The 18094-nt window shown below is 36.5% G+C and overlaps 1 protein-coding gene across 3 annotated transcripts in view; it reads left to right on the forward strand.

Moving 5' to 3' along the window:
• CSMD3 (CUB and Sushi multiple domains 3) overlaps positions 1 to 17555 on the forward strand; it is a 790297-nt gene extending 772742 nt beyond the window's left edge. For all 3 annotated transcript variants that reach the window (XM_068397267.1, XM_068397268.1, XM_068397269.1), the window contains 6 exons: positions 1963 to 2028; positions 4024 to 4182; positions 9958 to 10070; positions 12165 to 12252; positions 15893 to 16028; positions 17396 to 17555. In XM_068397267.1, coding sequence (XP_068253368.1) covers positions 1963 to 2028; positions 4024 to 4182; positions 9958 to 10070; positions 12165 to 12252; positions 15893 to 16028; positions 17396 to 17555 — 722 coding nt within the window. The remainder of the gene's footprint in view (positions 1 to 1962; positions 2029 to 4023; positions 4183 to 9957; positions 10071 to 12164; positions 12253 to 15892; positions 16029 to 17395) is intronic.
• Positions 17556 to 18094: the final 539 nt, after the last annotated feature.

Below are 18094 nucleotides of genomic sequence, written 5' to 3' on the forward strand. Positions count from 1 at the left end.
GATAGTAAGGAACCTTTATTAGAATTTTTTTAAAAAGTATTAAGTGGTAAGTATGAGTGTATCTACCTTGTCATATAACTTAGTCTCACGATGTCCTGAGAAAATGTTACAGAAATGTAAAATTTTTAGGATCAGAGGTCTTGCTTCTTGCTTTCTAGCAGTGGAGAAAGCTAAGAATGAGCAATATATTATAAAGTATTAACTCTAATTAGATAAAGTAAAATATCTCTTAAATAGTTTCAATTTTATCTGTTGCAAAAGGGTGAAACATCTCTCTCCTATGGAAGGGAGAAGACAACCAGGTCAAGTTGTTCATCTGTGACTGTGAACTTCACAAATATAACTCGGATGAAAAGGAATAAAACATTTGGAGCTGAGACCTCTAAAAGGATCTGTAGAGGAATTAAATCAGAATTTGATCCTTTAAATACCGTAGTGTAATCTTTAAAGCCCAATTCAGGAAATATCTGGACCTAGAAACTTAAACTCCATAGTTAACTTGTTTTAATTTTGGGTTTGTATTTAAAATTTGTATTTAAATTTTATTTTCTATTTAAAATTTCAGTTCTGAACTTGGCTAGAAATGTATCCATCTTGCAAGGCTGATTGACTCAGCAGCTTTTTATACTAAAGCCCTTTGGAAATTTTGATTCAGATACTTCTAACCTGAGCTTGATGTAGTCAAAAAGGATATGCTTTTGAAGCATTCCCTCCAGGTCAACCATGCTCTGTGAAGTTCAGTAAGTTTCTTTCAAAACAGAGAGGAAATAGAGATCAATCAATCAGTAATAACAGACCATGAGAACTTTAGTCTGAATTCCAACCCCTGCCCTTGTTTCTTTCCAGTTTTGCTCTATATACCAAGAGCAAGCCTTCTGTAGTAAGCTAAAAGTTGTTCTCAAGAAAAATATTCTCAGTGCTTCTTGCTGAAGTTTCCTTTTTATGCAGAAAAATACTCCACTCAGGGAGAAGGAATTGCTTTTCTTCTCTGTATTATTTAGAGTATTGATCAGAGGTAGAGGTCCTGGATTCAAAGCAAACATCCAAAACCAAAATATAGAAATAACCATCGGAGCAAGGAATGGAGCCTAGTGCTTCATGAGAGTATTCTACATTAGAAGACAGAATTATGTGTCTTCTTTACAGCCCCGTGAATCCAAATTAGTTTCTGCAAAATAAAATAGCTTCAGCTGCAGAAAATGACACTGTCCCATTGCATGTAGTTCGTCATCTTCAGCAGTGGGAGAGTTCCTGCTCTAAGCAGAGAAGAAATAAAATTCTCCAACTTTCAGTACTCAAATCACCTGTGCAGTTGGAGATACTGTGGACAGCCTCATTTGTTTCTTTCTTTCTGTTACTATTCTTTAAAGAAACAGTGACCTTCTCCATTGTTAAGAGATTAAGCATGCATCTTTGGGTTTTCAGTCTTGAGCACAAAATGTCTCACTCAGTACTGTTGAAGATAATTAAGCCCCGGAGAGGAACAGGATTTAAAATGCCCTTGTTATGTATCTCTTTACTGTTTGGCGTTACTTTGGTTCCAGTCAAAGCACTATCCACAGCTCTGTTTTGTGTGGATCCCAATTTAAATGACATAACTTACCTTAGATGACAGAAGACATCTCATGTATTAGGTGCATAGTCCAGGTCTGCAAATTCTGAAATGCAGATTCAGAATTGAAAGCCTACTCTGTTTGGGTATTGCAAATGACTTGGTAGTATTCAGGTGACTGACTTAGGAGATAATGTGGCAGTGGAAGAAAATGTGGCAATGGAAGAAAACAGTGGACATGTGCTCTTGTGATACTAAGTCGATACTGACTGAAATCTCATTCGTATTTGAGTTTGAAACATCTTATATCCTTTGTAAGAAATAAATTATGTTATGGAAATTATTTTGCTAGTTTCTGAGTAACATATTTGCTACTGATTTGTTATTTTGTCATTCATTCTTTCTAACAGCTGGTTCCAAAATATTAGTGAAGGACCCTAGACCAGCTTTGGGAACACCAAGTCCCAAACTAAGTGGTAAGTACTTTGAGTTATCAATAGTTTTAAACAATTTCTGTAGAAGAGACAATGAGAAACGATTTAGTGAGACTAAACTGAATGGCTTAGAATAAATAAAGGGTATTAGATTAGCCATTACATTAACAGAACAAAACTACCATTAATTAAATTATTCTCCAATGTTTAAGTCTGTCTAGACTATATGGTATTATTTATATCCATATACAATTTCCAACTGTGATGAGAGTTTTATTGGTTTCAGTGAAATCACTGTGTTCTGTGTAAGATCCTATGCAGTTTACTCATTCAGAAACTATATTATTCACCCAGAAATAATTTAAAGACATGTTGTTTCACAGTTTTTTTCACAATCTTGCACTTCTTTTACATACTGCTAATTTAAATTTCTTTACCTAAATATTTCAGTATTAGCCTTCAACTTAGCCTTCCACAAAGCTAATTTTAGCCTAGTCTCTCTAGGCTAAAATTAAGATAGTCTCTCTAACTGGCTGAAGTCAACTCGAGTTTTAACTGATTTGCTAAAGAAGACTATCTTTGGATGTCCTGATTAGATCCAAGAGAAAACTTTCTCTGTCCGCTGAAGAGACTTTTGGAAGAGAGAAGTCTCCTTAACTAAAATTAGCCTTTGACTATAACCCTATTAAATGTCTACCAATAATGAATAAAGATCAGTTTTTTCATTCAGAAGTTTTTTGTACAATCAGCATTAATTGCAAATAAAATACATAATGATCAATTTTCCTGAAAGTAGGGAAATAAGTTTAAGGCAGATCACAAATCAACAGCAATAAACTGTTTGCCCCATGCAGTTTCCTTGCTTGCAGCTTGCAATCCCAGTATCTAGGTGTTTTGTTTTTATGTGTTTACTTGTCAAAAAAGTATATGCATATATACATATACATGCACACAAAAAAAAACACCTAGGAAAGCTCTTTTACCCTCCACAGGGTGACCTCTGAAATAAATGATCAAGGAAGACTGCTGGGTATTCCAGTGTTCCCCAGTCTTGAATGGGGGACAAGTATTCTGTGCTTATCATCTGATGTGAGATGCCAATGCACACATGAACCCAGAGCTTTAAGTTCAGTGTGAGTGACTCCAAATAATGTGAAAGTGCTGATTTTAAATGGTTCTTATTTTTTATAGGGCTAAGTTTGATACATTTCCTTTGGAAAGTGTAGTAAACCCATCCTCAGTCACCTTCAGTTTAATTGTTTAAATGGTGTCTTATGTTAAGATTTTAAAGATTTGCATGTATCTATTTTTACTAGATAGGTAACATTTTTTTAAACCATACTGTTTCTGGAATAGCATTACTTAATTAATCATTTTACAGTTGGATAATGATAAATATTAAATGTAAAAGTGTAAATCTAGCATATTTATTCTCTCTGTAGTCTGTGATTTCTCTTGAATATTAAATTAGGGGAATTATTTTTTCTTCTGGTCAAGCTCATAATTTTTTAAGCATTTGAAGACAAAACAAAACTTCTTATATAAAATTTTCATTAGAAAAAGTGACTAGGTAGTAAAGAAGACACTTATAATTCTTTAATGTCATTTAAATATGCTTATAAAAATTTTTATATCTAAATACATATTAGTTTCTGCAAAACTTAATCCTAGCTGTATGTCCCTGCCTGTCTGTGCTGGCATAGAAAAAATCCTGCAGTTAGAGGAATCTGGTCTTTTGGTTACAGCTGTTAAATTAGATTTTGTGAAGTTGGTTTAATTTAGGACATGTCCATATGTGAGGAAAGGAGCAAATGTAGATAGAGTTGTGGTTGTGTTCTTCAGTACAAACACGTTTTTTTCATAAATGTTCATGCCAGGTTTCTTTGCTTTATATGTGAAGATTATAACTAATAAACTTAAAAGCAGAGAGGGTAAAATAGAGGAAATGCTAATATTTATGATATATTTTGTTGGTGCTTGACTTTATAAGTACTAAAAGTTGCAAAATGTATTGAAATATGTTTGATGTCTGTATAGTTCCTGATGATGTATTTGCCCAAAATTATATATGGAAAGGATCTTACAATTACAAAAGCAAGAAACAGCCCATGACTTTGACAGTCACCAGTTTTAATGCAACTTCAGGAAGAGTAAATGCAACACTTACAAACAGCAATATGGAATTGCTGCTATCAGGTATGGGATAAGAAAAACTCATTTCCATTTAATTTTTTCTTCCTTATATACATTCGTTCCCTGTAACTTTATGCATAACACTTAAACTTTTAACATGTTCTGGAAACTTTCTTAGCTTATCAAAGAAATTTTCATTCAAGTTCAGTTCCTTTTCAAAGGTAGGGATTTTTCCACCTTTTCCTTCTCTCCCCTTTTTTAATTTCCCAGGGATTTATTGTATTTGGAGTTAGTAGTTAATGAGGAGTGAAAGAATCATCCTAATTCTCATGTTTCTTCCTTAAATATTATAAATAATCTTAAATTACTACTCCTGAGATTTTCTTAATTCTTAATCATAAAATTTCCCTACAATAGCCTATTAATGACTAATAAGCAATATGACGAGATTGATACGTGTTGACCTAGCAAGTCAGAGATACTTAATGAACATGGAGAGCAAGGAGAGATGACACTTTTTAGGCTACCTTATATAGTTGAAAAAAAATCATACAATCATAGAACACCAGGTTGGAAGGGACCTCAGGGATCATCTGTCCAACATTTCTTGGCAAAAGCACAGTCTAGACAAGGTGGCCTAGCACCCTGTCCAGCTGAATCTTACAAGTGTCCAATGTTGGGGAATCCACCACTTTCCTGAGGAGATTATTCCAATGGCTTATTGTTCTCATGGCTGCCGTTCAGAAAGCGTCCTTGATTGCAATCCTGGTTTATGATATTCCAGAGTCCCTGCCACACAGGGCACTGTTGCCATGGTTATGTTGGCACAATATATACAGCTCTCTATGCTGTGAACCATCAGCAGAAACTACACGTATATCTTGACAAGCAGGCAAACAAAAATACTGTAAAAAATGTTTGGGTTTATAGTTTCTGTTTTTCAAACTCTCAGTCCCTTGACTGCGACATCTCAGCCACACAGACAATGGGCCTGTCACACCACAGGGTAGCATAACACAGGGGTGTTAGTAAGCATAAAATAAATACCTGAAATAAATATTATCATGCAAAACTTAGTTTCCTGAAACTTCACCGTCTGTCTACAACACTTTTTGAAAGGACTGAAGCAGCCTAAAAATCGCAGTTATGTATAGGCTGGACACTGCTGGTTTTAATCTTGTTTCTCAATTAAGGACCCCTTTCTCTGCAGTAGTTTAACATCACTCTTTATCCCAGAGAAGTCAGCAAGGACAGAAGTGACAGAACATTAACCTGTTGGAAAAAAAGAGGGGGGAAATTTTCTGAGCGGAGTGGTCTACACGAAGAATGTAATGGGCCAAAGAATCCATGTCTCTGTTGAGCTCTTAGTTTCTAGTATCTAGTAGAGTCACTACGTTTGTCCGTTGAATGTATTTTGTAGGTGTCCTTTGAAGAGGCCCACTTGAGAAGCCGTAGATGGACTGAACATTTCATAAAATATTTTCTGACTGATAACCATGTTTGTCTTGACTATGTGAATTTATTCTATCATATGATGTCTGTCTAGTTTCATCCATGTAATTTCTATGAGGTTATCAGGTGCAGCAGATATAGTATTTCATATTTTTAAGATTAGTAAAAGTAAAAACTGTGTTTTCTCATTCAAACAGCTTCCTCCTCCAAATAAAAAGGTTCCCCCAATTGGACACAAAAGTGATGGCAAATGCCTATTTTCTCTCTACGTACAGGCATTGCACGTGCCATCAGATAATGAATATTATTTTCTTGCCTTATTTTGCAGATAGAAAACTGAGATCCTGTGTATTGAAAGAGTATCTTAGGACCAGGGAAGTAGGGATGGATCAGAAAAGACATTTAGATACTAGGAAGCTGATTACTTGTAGGTTTCTGAAATGAGAAGTAGTTCTCTCCCTGTGCAGCACTTACTGTTTTGCATTCCATCATTTGCTGCATCCTTTTTTAATTCTTTTTATTATGACACCTGTGTTTTCTGTAATTATAATATACATGTCTGTCACAGGTTAGAAACGGGCATGTTCACAGAATCACAGAATCACAGAATGTTAGGGATTGGAAGGGACCTCGAAAGATCATCTAGTCCAATCCCCCTGCCGGGGCAGGATTGCCTAGACCATATCACACAGGAACGCGTCCAGGCGGGTTTTGAATGTCTCCAGAGAAGGAGACTCCACAACCTCTCTGGGCAGCCTGTTCCAGTGTTCAGTCACCCTCACCGTAAAGAAGTTTTTCCTCAAATTTAAGTGGAACCTCCTGTGTTCCAGCTTGCACCCATTGCCCCTTGTCCTGTCAAGGGATGTCACTGAGAAGAGCCTGGCTCCATCCTCTTGACACTTGCCCTTTACAGATTTATAAACATTAATGAGGTCACCCCTCAGTCTCCTCTTCTCTAAGCTAAAGAGACCCAGCTCCCTCAGCCTCTCCTCATAAGGGAGATGTTCCACTCCCTTAATCATCTTCGTGGCTCTGCGCTGGACTCTCTCTAGCAGTTCCCTGTCCTTCTTGAACTGAGGGGCCCAGAACTGGACACAATACTCCAGATGCGGCCTCACCAGGGCAGAGTAGAGGGGGAGGAGAACCTCTCTCGACCTGCTGACCACACCCCTTCTAATACACCCCAGGATGCCATTGGCCTTCTTGGCCACAAGGGCACACTGCTGGCTCATGCTCATCCTGTTGTCCACTAGGACCCCCAGGTCCCTTTCCCCTACGCTGGTCTCCAACAGCTCTGCCCCCAACTTGTACTGGTACATGGGGTTGTTCTTGCCCAGATGCAGGACTCTACACTTGCCCTTGTTATATTTCATTAAATTTCTCCCCGCCCAACTCTCCAGCCTCTCCAGGTCTCTCTGAATGGCTGCGCAGCCTTCTGGCACATCAGCCACTCCTCCCAGTTTTGCCTCATCAGCGAACTTGCTGACAGCGCACTCTAATCCCTCATCCAAGTCATTAATGAATATATTGAATAGAACTGGTCCCAGAACCTACCCTTGCGGGACTCCGCTAGACACAGACCTCCAACTGGACTCTGTCCCACTGACCACTACTCTCTGGCTTCTTTCCTTCAGCCAGTTCACAATCCACCTCATATGTTATTTGATCAGGTTAGCATGAGTGTAAATAACAACGCTATATAGGGATTAAGAGAATAAAAAGGTACAGCTTTTACTTGTTTATTTGGCTCAGATTAAACTCTGTCTTGTACACTGGGAAACCAATTGCCAGCTCTGAAGAAGCACATTGGCTTTTCACCAAGAAACACCTGTGAATCCAACATTGTAAATTAGCAGAGAACAGTGGTGCCTTAGTCTGTGGGATAATTTTTCTCTATGCTCTTTTTTTGAGTGTATGTACATAATGTTCGTGTATACTCGCTCCAACACCTCAACATCTTTCTTGAAGTGCGAGGCCCACAACTGGACACAGTATTCAAGGTGCAGCCTCACCAGTGTTGAGTACAGAGGGACGATCACTCCTCTAGACCGGCTGGCTACACTATTCTTAATAGAGGCCAGGCTGCCATTGGCCTTCTTGGCCACCTGGGCACACTGCTGGCTCATGTTTAGCTGGCTGTCGATCAGCACCCCCAGGTCTCTTTCCGCCGGTTCGCTTTCTAACCACTCTTCCCCCAGCGTGTAGCGCTGCATGGGGTTGTAGCCTAAGTTCTCTGTTTAACCAGCGGTCTTTTTCCCCGACGGCTTGTCTTCCTACACACCGGGACAGCCTGCTCCTGAATATTTAGCAATTCCTTTTTAGAGCACATCCAGCCTTCCTGGACTCCTTTGCCCTTCAGGACCGACTCCCAAGGGACTCTGTCCACCAACCTCTTAAACAGGTTAAAGTCTGTCCGGTGGAAATCTAAGGCAGAAGTTCTGCTCTTGCCCCTCACTTCCCCCACTATCGAAAACTCTTAACATTTCATGGTCACTATTCCCAAGACGGCCACCGACCCTCACATCTCCCGCTAGTCCTTCTCTGTTCAAAAACAACGGGTCAAGCAGGGCCCCTCCTCTAGTGGGCTCATTTGCCACTTGCATGAGGAAGTTGTCCTCCACACATTCGAGGAACCTCCTAGATTGCTTCCTCTCTGCCATGTTGTATTTCCAGCAGACATCCGGCAAGTTGAAGTCGCCCACGAGTACAAGGGCCGGCGACCAGGCGGCTTCTGACAGCCGCTTGTAAAATGCCTCGTCCACCTGCTCATCCTGGTTGGGTGGTCTATAACAGACTCCCACCATAATGTCCGCCCTGCCGACCTTCTCCCTGGTCTTCACCCATAGACATTCAACCTTGTCATCCTCACCATCTTCCTCAATTTCGACACAGTCCAAGCACTCCCTAACATACAACGCTACCCCACCGCCTCTCCTGCTTTTCCTGTCCCTCTTAAAGAGCTTATAGCCATCCATAGCAGTACTCTAGTCATGAGAGTCATCCCACCATGTTTCTGTGATGGCAACCACATCATAACCTTCCTGCTTCCTTCTTCTATGTCTCAGCGTTGTCTTCAGTTCTTGTTCATGTCACATAATTTGGATGAACATAAAAATGGGAAATGACCAAAATTAAGGGTACTGCTGTTACTGGAGTTTTCAGTTAACAAAAAGAGATCTCTTCTAGTTCATGCATAGCTAGCACATACTAACTAAATTTAGTCTGAAGCCACCCACATTTGTTAGTCAGTAAAAATAAAAAAAAAAAAAAGAGGAGGGATGAAAGCCAGTGTTGAAGTCTAATTCATTTACAGTATGAAGTCTGTTCTGTGATGTATTGAGTCAATAAACCAGTGAATTTTAGTTTCAGTTTGGTGGAATTTTCTGGAGGTGGAAGTAAAATTGGGTGGGGTTTTTTTTCCTTTTCTTGGTTTTGATTTTAGTTTTGTTTCTGTTTTATCCATCGTTAGCTTTTGTTCATGTAAAGTGAAATATAACCTTGCATGATTCTACAAATAGAAGAGATCAAATGAAATACACTGTAATTTCAGTGTGCTCTGCCAGAAAGGAAATGAACATACTAAAGAGGTCTTCTATATAAAATCTGAAGGTTTAAACTATTAATTGATAACAATGGTTAAAAATCTGGGGGAAAAAAATCTAGACTATATTTTCACTATTCACCATCGTGTTTGTAATGTAAGATCAAATCATTAAACATATCTTACTATTTTATTTTCATTCTCCAAATTAATAAATAAGGTTTTTTGGATTCTAAATATTTCTTCTGCAGGAATGAAAATGAATAAATTAATTATGCCTACAAAGTAAATAAGGTTATATACAAGTCTTATGGTCTGGAAGAAGCTGTGTTGGAATATTGACTGATGAAGACAATTCCATTTTTTTGAGATAGTTTCAAATTTAGAAATTTTTAATTTAGCACCAGCTTTTGGAACATAATTTAGATGCGGATGTTCCTGTCAACACCTTCTTTACCAGATGACTAAATTACAAATATTGAAAGTGGGGATGCGAAGTTCAAAGATACTCTGCCTGATTCAGAACAGTATTTTCCATCTCAAATCAGATTACTGTCAATGTTTGTGCTATCTAAAGCTTGTTACCGTAACTGTTAAGTAACAGCTGTGTGTATAAGGTTTCCCTTCTGTCCTCTCTACAGCTAAAACCAGTTTCTATTGAAATCTTATGATAATTGAAATAATTTCACAAAAGAATGCATTGTGCTAAACTAAAATATTGGTAAAAATGTTACCTGTTCTTCCTGCTTTCCCCTTTTAAGGCAAGAGATTAAATGCTTATTCTTAAAGATGAAATTATTTCTTTACTCAACACAAATATAATTTTTTAAAATTATATTCTATAGGAGTGTATAAAAGCCAGGAAGCTCGGCTAATGCTCCACATATATCTCATTAAAGCACCCTCCCATACATCTGTGAGCAAGCTGAAAGAGGAAAAATGGGCTATGGATGGTTTTGTGAGTATATTTCTCCTACAAAAGAGAGAGAAAGATTTTTTTGTTGTTGTTTGAAATCATGCTAGTGTTCTACACCCAAAATATGCTGAGACACATCAAATGGAATCTTGTTAGCAATGCTGATTCATTAAATGAAAATTTTATTGTAAGATATAGGAGACCAGTCTGAGGGAATAAGTGGGAATAGTCATACTGTGTAGGCATAATTATAATGTGTGTTAACACAAAGCCGTTCTCTTAATTCTCTTTGAATTTTATTCCAATATATTGAAAAATTTTGTCATCATGATAATATAATATCAATTTATAATAATATTATAATACATAATATTAATATAATAGCAATTTCTATCACTAGGTTAGCAGTCATGCTTTATTTTTTGGTGATATTTTTATATATACCATGAAAAAGCTGAACTGTTACGTGTATGGGGAAAACAAAATAGATTGCTCCAATTAAGCATTGAGCCCCTTGGAAGTTCTGTGACTGAGCTTAGTCTTTAAAATGGAGAAGAAGAAATCACATAACTGAGAGGAGGAGAGGTGAAGGAAAGGGGTAAAAAGAAGAAGCAACAGTCCAGGTGGCTGGGATATATTTAAACCATGAAAAGAAAATCCCTTCAGAGAACAGACAGGAAAAACAAACATTGCCCAAGGTAATGCTAAGGCTGGAAAAAGCTGAGTGTTATGGGGGCCTGAGACACTTCATTTGCCAGAGAATAAAGTAGATTTTTCAGAAAAGAAAGGGCCTGAAATAATCTGGATGTTGATGAACTCTCATACATCCCTACTACACTGTCTCATTTATCAAAGAATCCGGCTGTTTTCTTATGTTTCACCTACTGGTAAAGCCTGGTAAAGCACTACAGGGACACCAGTATGGGTGCATATGCCAAGAGAAGAGAAAAGGTGTACATTGAAGTGTATGCATAAATTCATATTTATGTAACTTGTGGCACTGCTTCAATAATAATTTTTAAAAAGGTGCAAAACCAAAACCAAAGCAAAAAACACTAAACTGCTTAAACAATAAATATGCTGGCAAAAGAGCTTAACTCTTTTGGTTTGTACAAACTTTAGGCTTCATGAGCATGCTCCTGACATGAAAAAAATATAGGGAAAGCAAGAAATTTACTTTCAGACTTCTAAATGTACAAAAGTACACATTACAGTCCCTACATTCCGTATGCTATTTATGTACTCTTCTTATTTGACCATTTTCTTTTTTTTTTTAATAATCTTGGAATAGCTCAAACAGGCTGCTTTACCCTGAAGTGAGGAATTCGCCTGAGAAATGCACCCTTTCTGCAGTGAAAACATAGCTTCAGATCATTGCTGAAGAGCGTTGCCTTGAGAAAAGGAAGCTTAAGGCAAAATCTTGAAGGAACTTGCCTCAGGATCACTGAATTTAAACCTAGTAACTATCCTGGGAAGCAAGTACTTGTAAATATGAATACAACATGTTAGTTTAGAATGTACTTACCCTAATAAGGGAGATAGTCATAGGATTACCACCCTTTCATCCCTCCCACAAATCTTTTAGTTTATACTACCATATTTTCTCTTGTACCAAAGCCTCATTCAATATTCTTCCAGTCTACAGCTGTATAATTAAGTGATTATTGGGATAAACGCTGAGAAAGAACAAAGGAAATAACTGTCAATTGAATGTGAGGTCTTTTGTATTTACTTTTAAAATAATTATTAAAACCTCAATACTTGCATCCTTAGGATTATCTACAGTATAACTTTTGCCATCTACTTCCTAAACAAATCAGATAATTATGAAGTATGTAAGATGCTTAGAAATACTGACATCTTCAATTGCCAGAAAATTTATGTTTTGTTGGTTTTAAAAAATAAAATAATTAAAGGCAGTATCAGGTAGTAAATGTGACCATAAGCTGCCATGTCTAAGTTGTGCCTTTAACAGTTCTGTCTTTTCTTTTGAATTTTATAGATTTCCTAGAAAAAAAGATGGTGTTTTTAATGGGGAATAGCAGCTACCAGTCAAACATACCAGGATATCTCTCTTTCAAATATATACTTGTAACAAATTTTTCCCATTTAATTCAGAGTACCTTTTGTTTACAGGTTTCTGCTGAACCTGATGGAGCAACATATGTTTTTCAAGGATTCATCCAGGGTAAAGATTATGGACAATTTGGACTTCAAAGATTAGGTATTCATCAAATTCTGAGTTTTTGCCAGTTCATTGTTCCATATTCTGTTTTATTATGTCCAGTAGTATAAGGGTATCTGCAAGATGTTATCAGTATTTTATAGAACATTGAGATATTCGTATCTTTAAAATCTCATTTAAGTAGTACTTACAAAGAGTGTTTTGTCAGAAGTTGTAAGGAGTTTCAGATGCTTTGCAATGTACTGCTTAGTATAGCTATACATTTGTAATATTTTGAGCAATGTTTTTCTATGAATATGTGTAAAATGGATTTAGTTTCAAATCTTAATAAATTTTTAGAAAGCCCATGTTATAGAATGCTCTGCTAAGCTGATCTCTTCTCATGGTGCTGAAACACTTCACCTAAACATTTGCTAGAAGAGTGAAACCACTAAATATTTGCAAGTAAATATTTATGTTACTCTTAAGAAGAACAAAATCTTACTTACTTGATAAGCATTTATTTTCTAAAAAATGACTTCTTGGTTCTATACATTCAGTTCTACACCAAGCTAATAGTCTTTATTTATCCTTTCTTGGAGAAGACAGGTCTGGTAACAGAGCTCTGGTAACAGCATTCTGTTGTGCTATTTAAGAAAAAGAATTTAATTTACTTTTTTGATACTGTCTTAAGAACTGTAATATTTCTCCTTCAACAAGAATTTGAATTTAGTTAATACTGAGTTCTTGAGTGAAAAAATGCTATTGAGAGTGTCTTAGAAGAGGAATTACTTTTCAATAATGTAATGCCTCCTTTGATAGAGTGCTTATTTTCAGATAAAACTCCTATATATGGATGCAAAAGTAGGTTCTTTCAGCCCCAAAGTATTGTCCAGTCTTTATTTTTTTCAACAAAACCAGGAAATTCTTTAATTCTGGAATGTGCTGGAAGGATTTATTAATGAATGTATGAGGTAAAGGCAATTTTTAATTTTTTCACAGTTCTAAGTCACAGTAAAATGCACTGCATGGGATTCTAGAATCATAGAATCATAGAAACATAGAATAGTTTGGGTTGGAAGGGACCTTAAAGATCATTTAGTTCCAAGCCCCTGCCACAGGCAGGGACACCTTTCCTCTAGACCAGGTTGCTCAAAGCCTCATCCAACCTGACCTTAAACACAGCCAGGGAGGGGGCACCCACAACTTCTCTGGGCAAACTGTTGCAGTGTCTCACCACCCTCACAGGAAAGAATTTCTTCCTAATATCCATACAATATGGTTTAAAACCATTCCCCCTCGTCCTGTCACTACTTGCCCTTCTAAAAAGCCCCTCTCCCTTCTCTCTGGGAACTTCACCAGACTGCCACGACTTCTCAAAAATGATGGATAGCGGCTTAGCAACTTCATCTGCCACGGAACCCTCAGGACCCATGGATGCACCTCATCAGGTCCCATGGACTTGTGCACCTTCAGGTTCCTTACATGGTCTCAAACCTGATCTTCTCCTACAGTGGGTGGTTCTTCATCCTTCCAGTCCCTGCCTCTGCCTTCTGCAACTTGGGTGCTGAGGCTAGAGTACTTGCCGGTGAAGACTGAGGCAAAAAAGTCATTGAGTACCTCAGCTTTCTCCATATCCTGGGTAGCCAGGTCTTCCGTTTCCTTCCAGAGAGGGCCCATGTTTTCCCTAGTATTCTTTTATCACTGACATACCTATAGAAGTATTTCTTGTTGTCCTTGACATCCCTGGCCAGATTTAATTCTATCAGGGCTTTATCTTTTCTAACCTGGTCACTGGCTTCTCAGACAATTTCCCTGTATTCCTCCCAGGCTACCTGCCCTTGCTTCCACCCTCTGTAGGCTTCCTTCTTGTGCCTGAGTTTATCCAGAAGCTCCTTCTTCATCCATGCAGGCCTCCTGGCGTTTTTGCCTGTCTTCCTCTTTGTCAGGATGCATCGCTCCTGAGCCTGGAGGAGGTGTCCTTGAATACTAACCAGCTTTCTTGGGCTCCTCTTACCACCAGGGCTTTATTCCCAGGGACTTTCCCAAGCAGGTCCCTGAAGAGAGTCAAAGTCTGCTCTCCTGAAATCCGGGGTAGTGAGCTGGCTGCGCACCCTCCTTGCTGCCCTATGGATCTTGCACTCCACCATTTCATGGTTGCTGCAGCCAAGGCTACCCTTGAGCTTCATGTCCCCCACCAGCCCCTCCTTGTTGGTGAGAACAAGGTCCAGCATGGCACCTCTCCTCGTCGGCTCCTCTATCACTTGGAGAAGGAAGTTGTCATCCACACATTCCAGGAACCTCCTGGATTGCTTGTGCCCAGCTGTGTTGTCAGGTGTTTCCATTTTCACTGTATTTGCATATGCAAATTTTTAAAAGAATTTTTAGAAATATCTTTAACAAGAAATATTTCCTTTAAATATACATAAAAAGAGTTATTTCCCTATATTAACTTCTTCAAAATATTTGAATGTCATCTAACAAAATTTAAAATGCAAGACTTCCTTACCAAAGTGTTTTGACACTTCTTATGAAAACTGTATTTCTTCACTTGATTTTCAGAGGGATTTTTCTTTTTTCTTTCTTTTTTTTTTTTATAGTTGTGAGATTCTTTTCTGTAATATATTGAAGGTACTTTTTATTGATTTATATATTCTAGGAACAGAGTGGTTCTCTCAGGTTTAAATTCTATACAGGGATCAATTGTATTTAATTTAGTCAATAATACAGCTATGGAACGATTTACAATCATTGAACAGATTTTGTTTAGCATGTTTACCACTTTATTATTTCATGCAAGCAAACATAAAAGTAGTTTCTCTGAAACAAAATATTTTGATTGCTGTTCCCGTACAATTTCCCTCACAACATTTAATTTATTTTTCTGAACATTTTTTTATTTTTCTGTATTTTGATATATTGATCATCTGTTTGTTTCTTTTTGTTTTTTTTTGTTTGTTTTCTATATATTGCCTTGTAAGATCAAAAAAGTCAGAAAATATTATGACTATACAATTCTTAAAAGGTCCAGCTCAAATCTTAAAAATTATCTTTGAAGCTGTATTGCTATTCCTTTCCTCACATTAAAAAGGTGCATATCTTGTCTGTGTAGATAGTTTAGATTATGTGTTCCTTAACCATGCAGCAGATCATATTCTTATTTTTACATCAATATCTGGCTTTAGCTCTTCACAATTTTTCCTACTTCTTTCACTCTATGTATCAATAGCAGTGCCTAATTAAATAAACATGATGAATTCTCAGTTTGCCTCTTCAGGTGATTTCCCTTTCCTTGAAATCATGTTTGCTTTTTACACATGTAGTATTTATTAGTTTCTGAGATATACAAGTATAATCAGTAATATAAGCAAACATATGAGTTATTATAAATTTGACTTTTTGTAACACTGTACATTAATGTGTATTAATAACATTCAAAACTTGAATCCCATATAGCATTATGCAGTAAGATATTTACTGTACCAAAGTATACGTATTGTTCTCCCTACATTTTGCATCCACTTATTAATCAGAATATGGTATACCACACTACATTTACTTTCCAGGTTGTCTCAGCGTACAACTGTATGTATAAATCTGAACACATTATGATCACCCAATCACAAGGTGTTATAGAATTGTGCCAGGGGTAACAGACACTCATATTATATTACTTATTTTTTCTTATTATTCTTTTTAGGTCTTAACATGTCTGAGAGTTCAAATTCTTCTAATCAACCACATGGTACAAATAGTAGTTCAGTGGCCATTGCTATCCTTGTGCCTTTCTTTGCCCTTATATTTGCTGGTTTTGGCTTTTATCTTTATAAACAAAGGTAAGTACAAATTATGTATATAGAATTCCTGTATGACTTGGTGTTTTTATTGCCTTCAATCTTTGTTAGTGTAAGTAAAGTTTTCTGTCAAACCACAATATGTTTGCAAAATATGCGTGTAGATAGTTCTTCCTGCCTCCATTAAGGTCTAGCATAATGACTAAGAGATCAGTTTATTGTACCGTGCTACACTTCCATTCCTACCTATTTAAAATATTATAGATTTCTCTCTTTATGATAACAAAAAAGATGCTATAAAGTACTGGCATATAGGGAATAATATAATTAATAGACTTTGAGTGTACTTACAGTAGATTGCCTGTATTTTTTTTACATGTGGCAGAATTATGACTCATATCTTGAGTAATTTATTTGAATGCCTGCTCTCTTTATTGGCTTGCAAGTATGTGCAAGTATTATGTCATTGAGAGGTTTCATTATGGAACTGCTTCTGCATCTGAAATTATTAGTTCATATGCAATTATGTTACATAGCCACCAGTCTTCTCAATTTCATTAGTCTAAGTTCAAGCATTTTGTTCATGTTATAGAGACCAGTATTAGTTCTTTGGATTTAGTGTCAAGTAGTCTTTTCGTATACCTTTAATGTATTAGATGACTAAAGAAAATTTAATCACTTTAATAACAAGACAATTCATTGCCCACTAAATGTCAAAATGGTGATTTACATATGGTAACCTGACAATAATTGTAATATACTCTGCAGGATAACTTTAGTTTAAAACATGTACCATCATTTTTAAAAGGTACCACTTGATTTTGAACAGCTTCAAAATATGAAAAAATGCTCATATAATTTTTTTATACATTTGCTATTAACTGTATACTGGAAGCACTTCTCTTTACATTTTATATTGATGATTTACAAAGCAGTATGCATTTTGAATAACAATATAGATGAAACATTTTCAAGGGATTGAACTTTGATATTTTGAGTTATTTAGTGAAAAAGAAAATGTTGCAGCTACTAAGTCATTCTTCATAAATTTGTTGAGTCTCCAAAGGGAAAAAGAAAATCTCAGTCATCTGGCTGGGGAATTATTGCATATTTACAAGATTTTGTTGTACTCTTAACTATTTATCATCTGGTCATACAAGTGGAAATACCTACCTCTTCTCAGGTTGTTAATCAAGTTTTTAAGTGAACACCGTTTTAAATGAATCATAAATCCCTTAAACTTTGATAAAGAGAGTACTAATTCTTAGCACAGTTACTGTAAAAAAAATCAAGACATTATATTTAGCTTTCATAATTGGAATTGGGAGCTAAATTCTGTTCAGATTTTTAAACCACATCAAGTCAGTGAGGAAAAATGAAGTTACAAATACTCTACCTTTCTTCTACAGGACTGCACCTAAAACACAGTATACAGGATGCTCTGTACATGAAAATAATAACGGACAAGCTGCTTTTGAAAACCCCATGTATGACACAAATGCAAAGTCTGTGGAAGGGAAAGCAGTACGATTTGACCCCAACTTGAACACTGTTTGCACAATGGTATAATGTGGTAATTATATGTCTTCAGAGTCTGGAAATTGACACACAACACAGTGCACACACAGTTCACAGATTAAAAAAAAAAAAAAAGAATTAAAGAAAGAATAAATTAAAGCACACTTTTCAGGATATACTGGGTCACCTTTTCCTGAAGATGATAGACAAGAATGAGTTGTGGTTATTTTGGTTTGATTTTGTTTTTCATAAAGTGGATCAGAATTATTCTTCGTGTATACCACGGAGAGTTTTAAAAAAATTTGCTGCACTCCATGAGTGCTACTCACAGTTTATTTGCTTTTTTAAAAAAGGACGTTATTCTAAAACATAAAACCTATTTGCATATATTGGAGGAGCATCCACTATCAGTATTTCTGTGATTTATAAAAACTGTAATAGAGTGACTGGGTTAAAAAAAATATAGGTAGAAAATAAGAGCTATACTTACAGGAGACAATAGGTCACTGACTTCTCTTTAACAGTCATATGCTACATCTTTCTCATGAGTTCGTACCATTTTTCATTTATTAAACTCATTTAGTATTTTA

The sequence above is a fragment of the Nyctibius grandis genome, chromosome 3 (genome assembly GCF_013368605.1).
Source record: "Nyctibius grandis isolate bNycGra1 chromosome 3, bNycGra1.pri, whole genome shotgun sequence".
NCBI classification, from domain to species: Eukaryota; Metazoa; Chordata; class Aves; order Nyctibiiformes; family Nyctibiidae; genus Nyctibius; species Nyctibius grandis.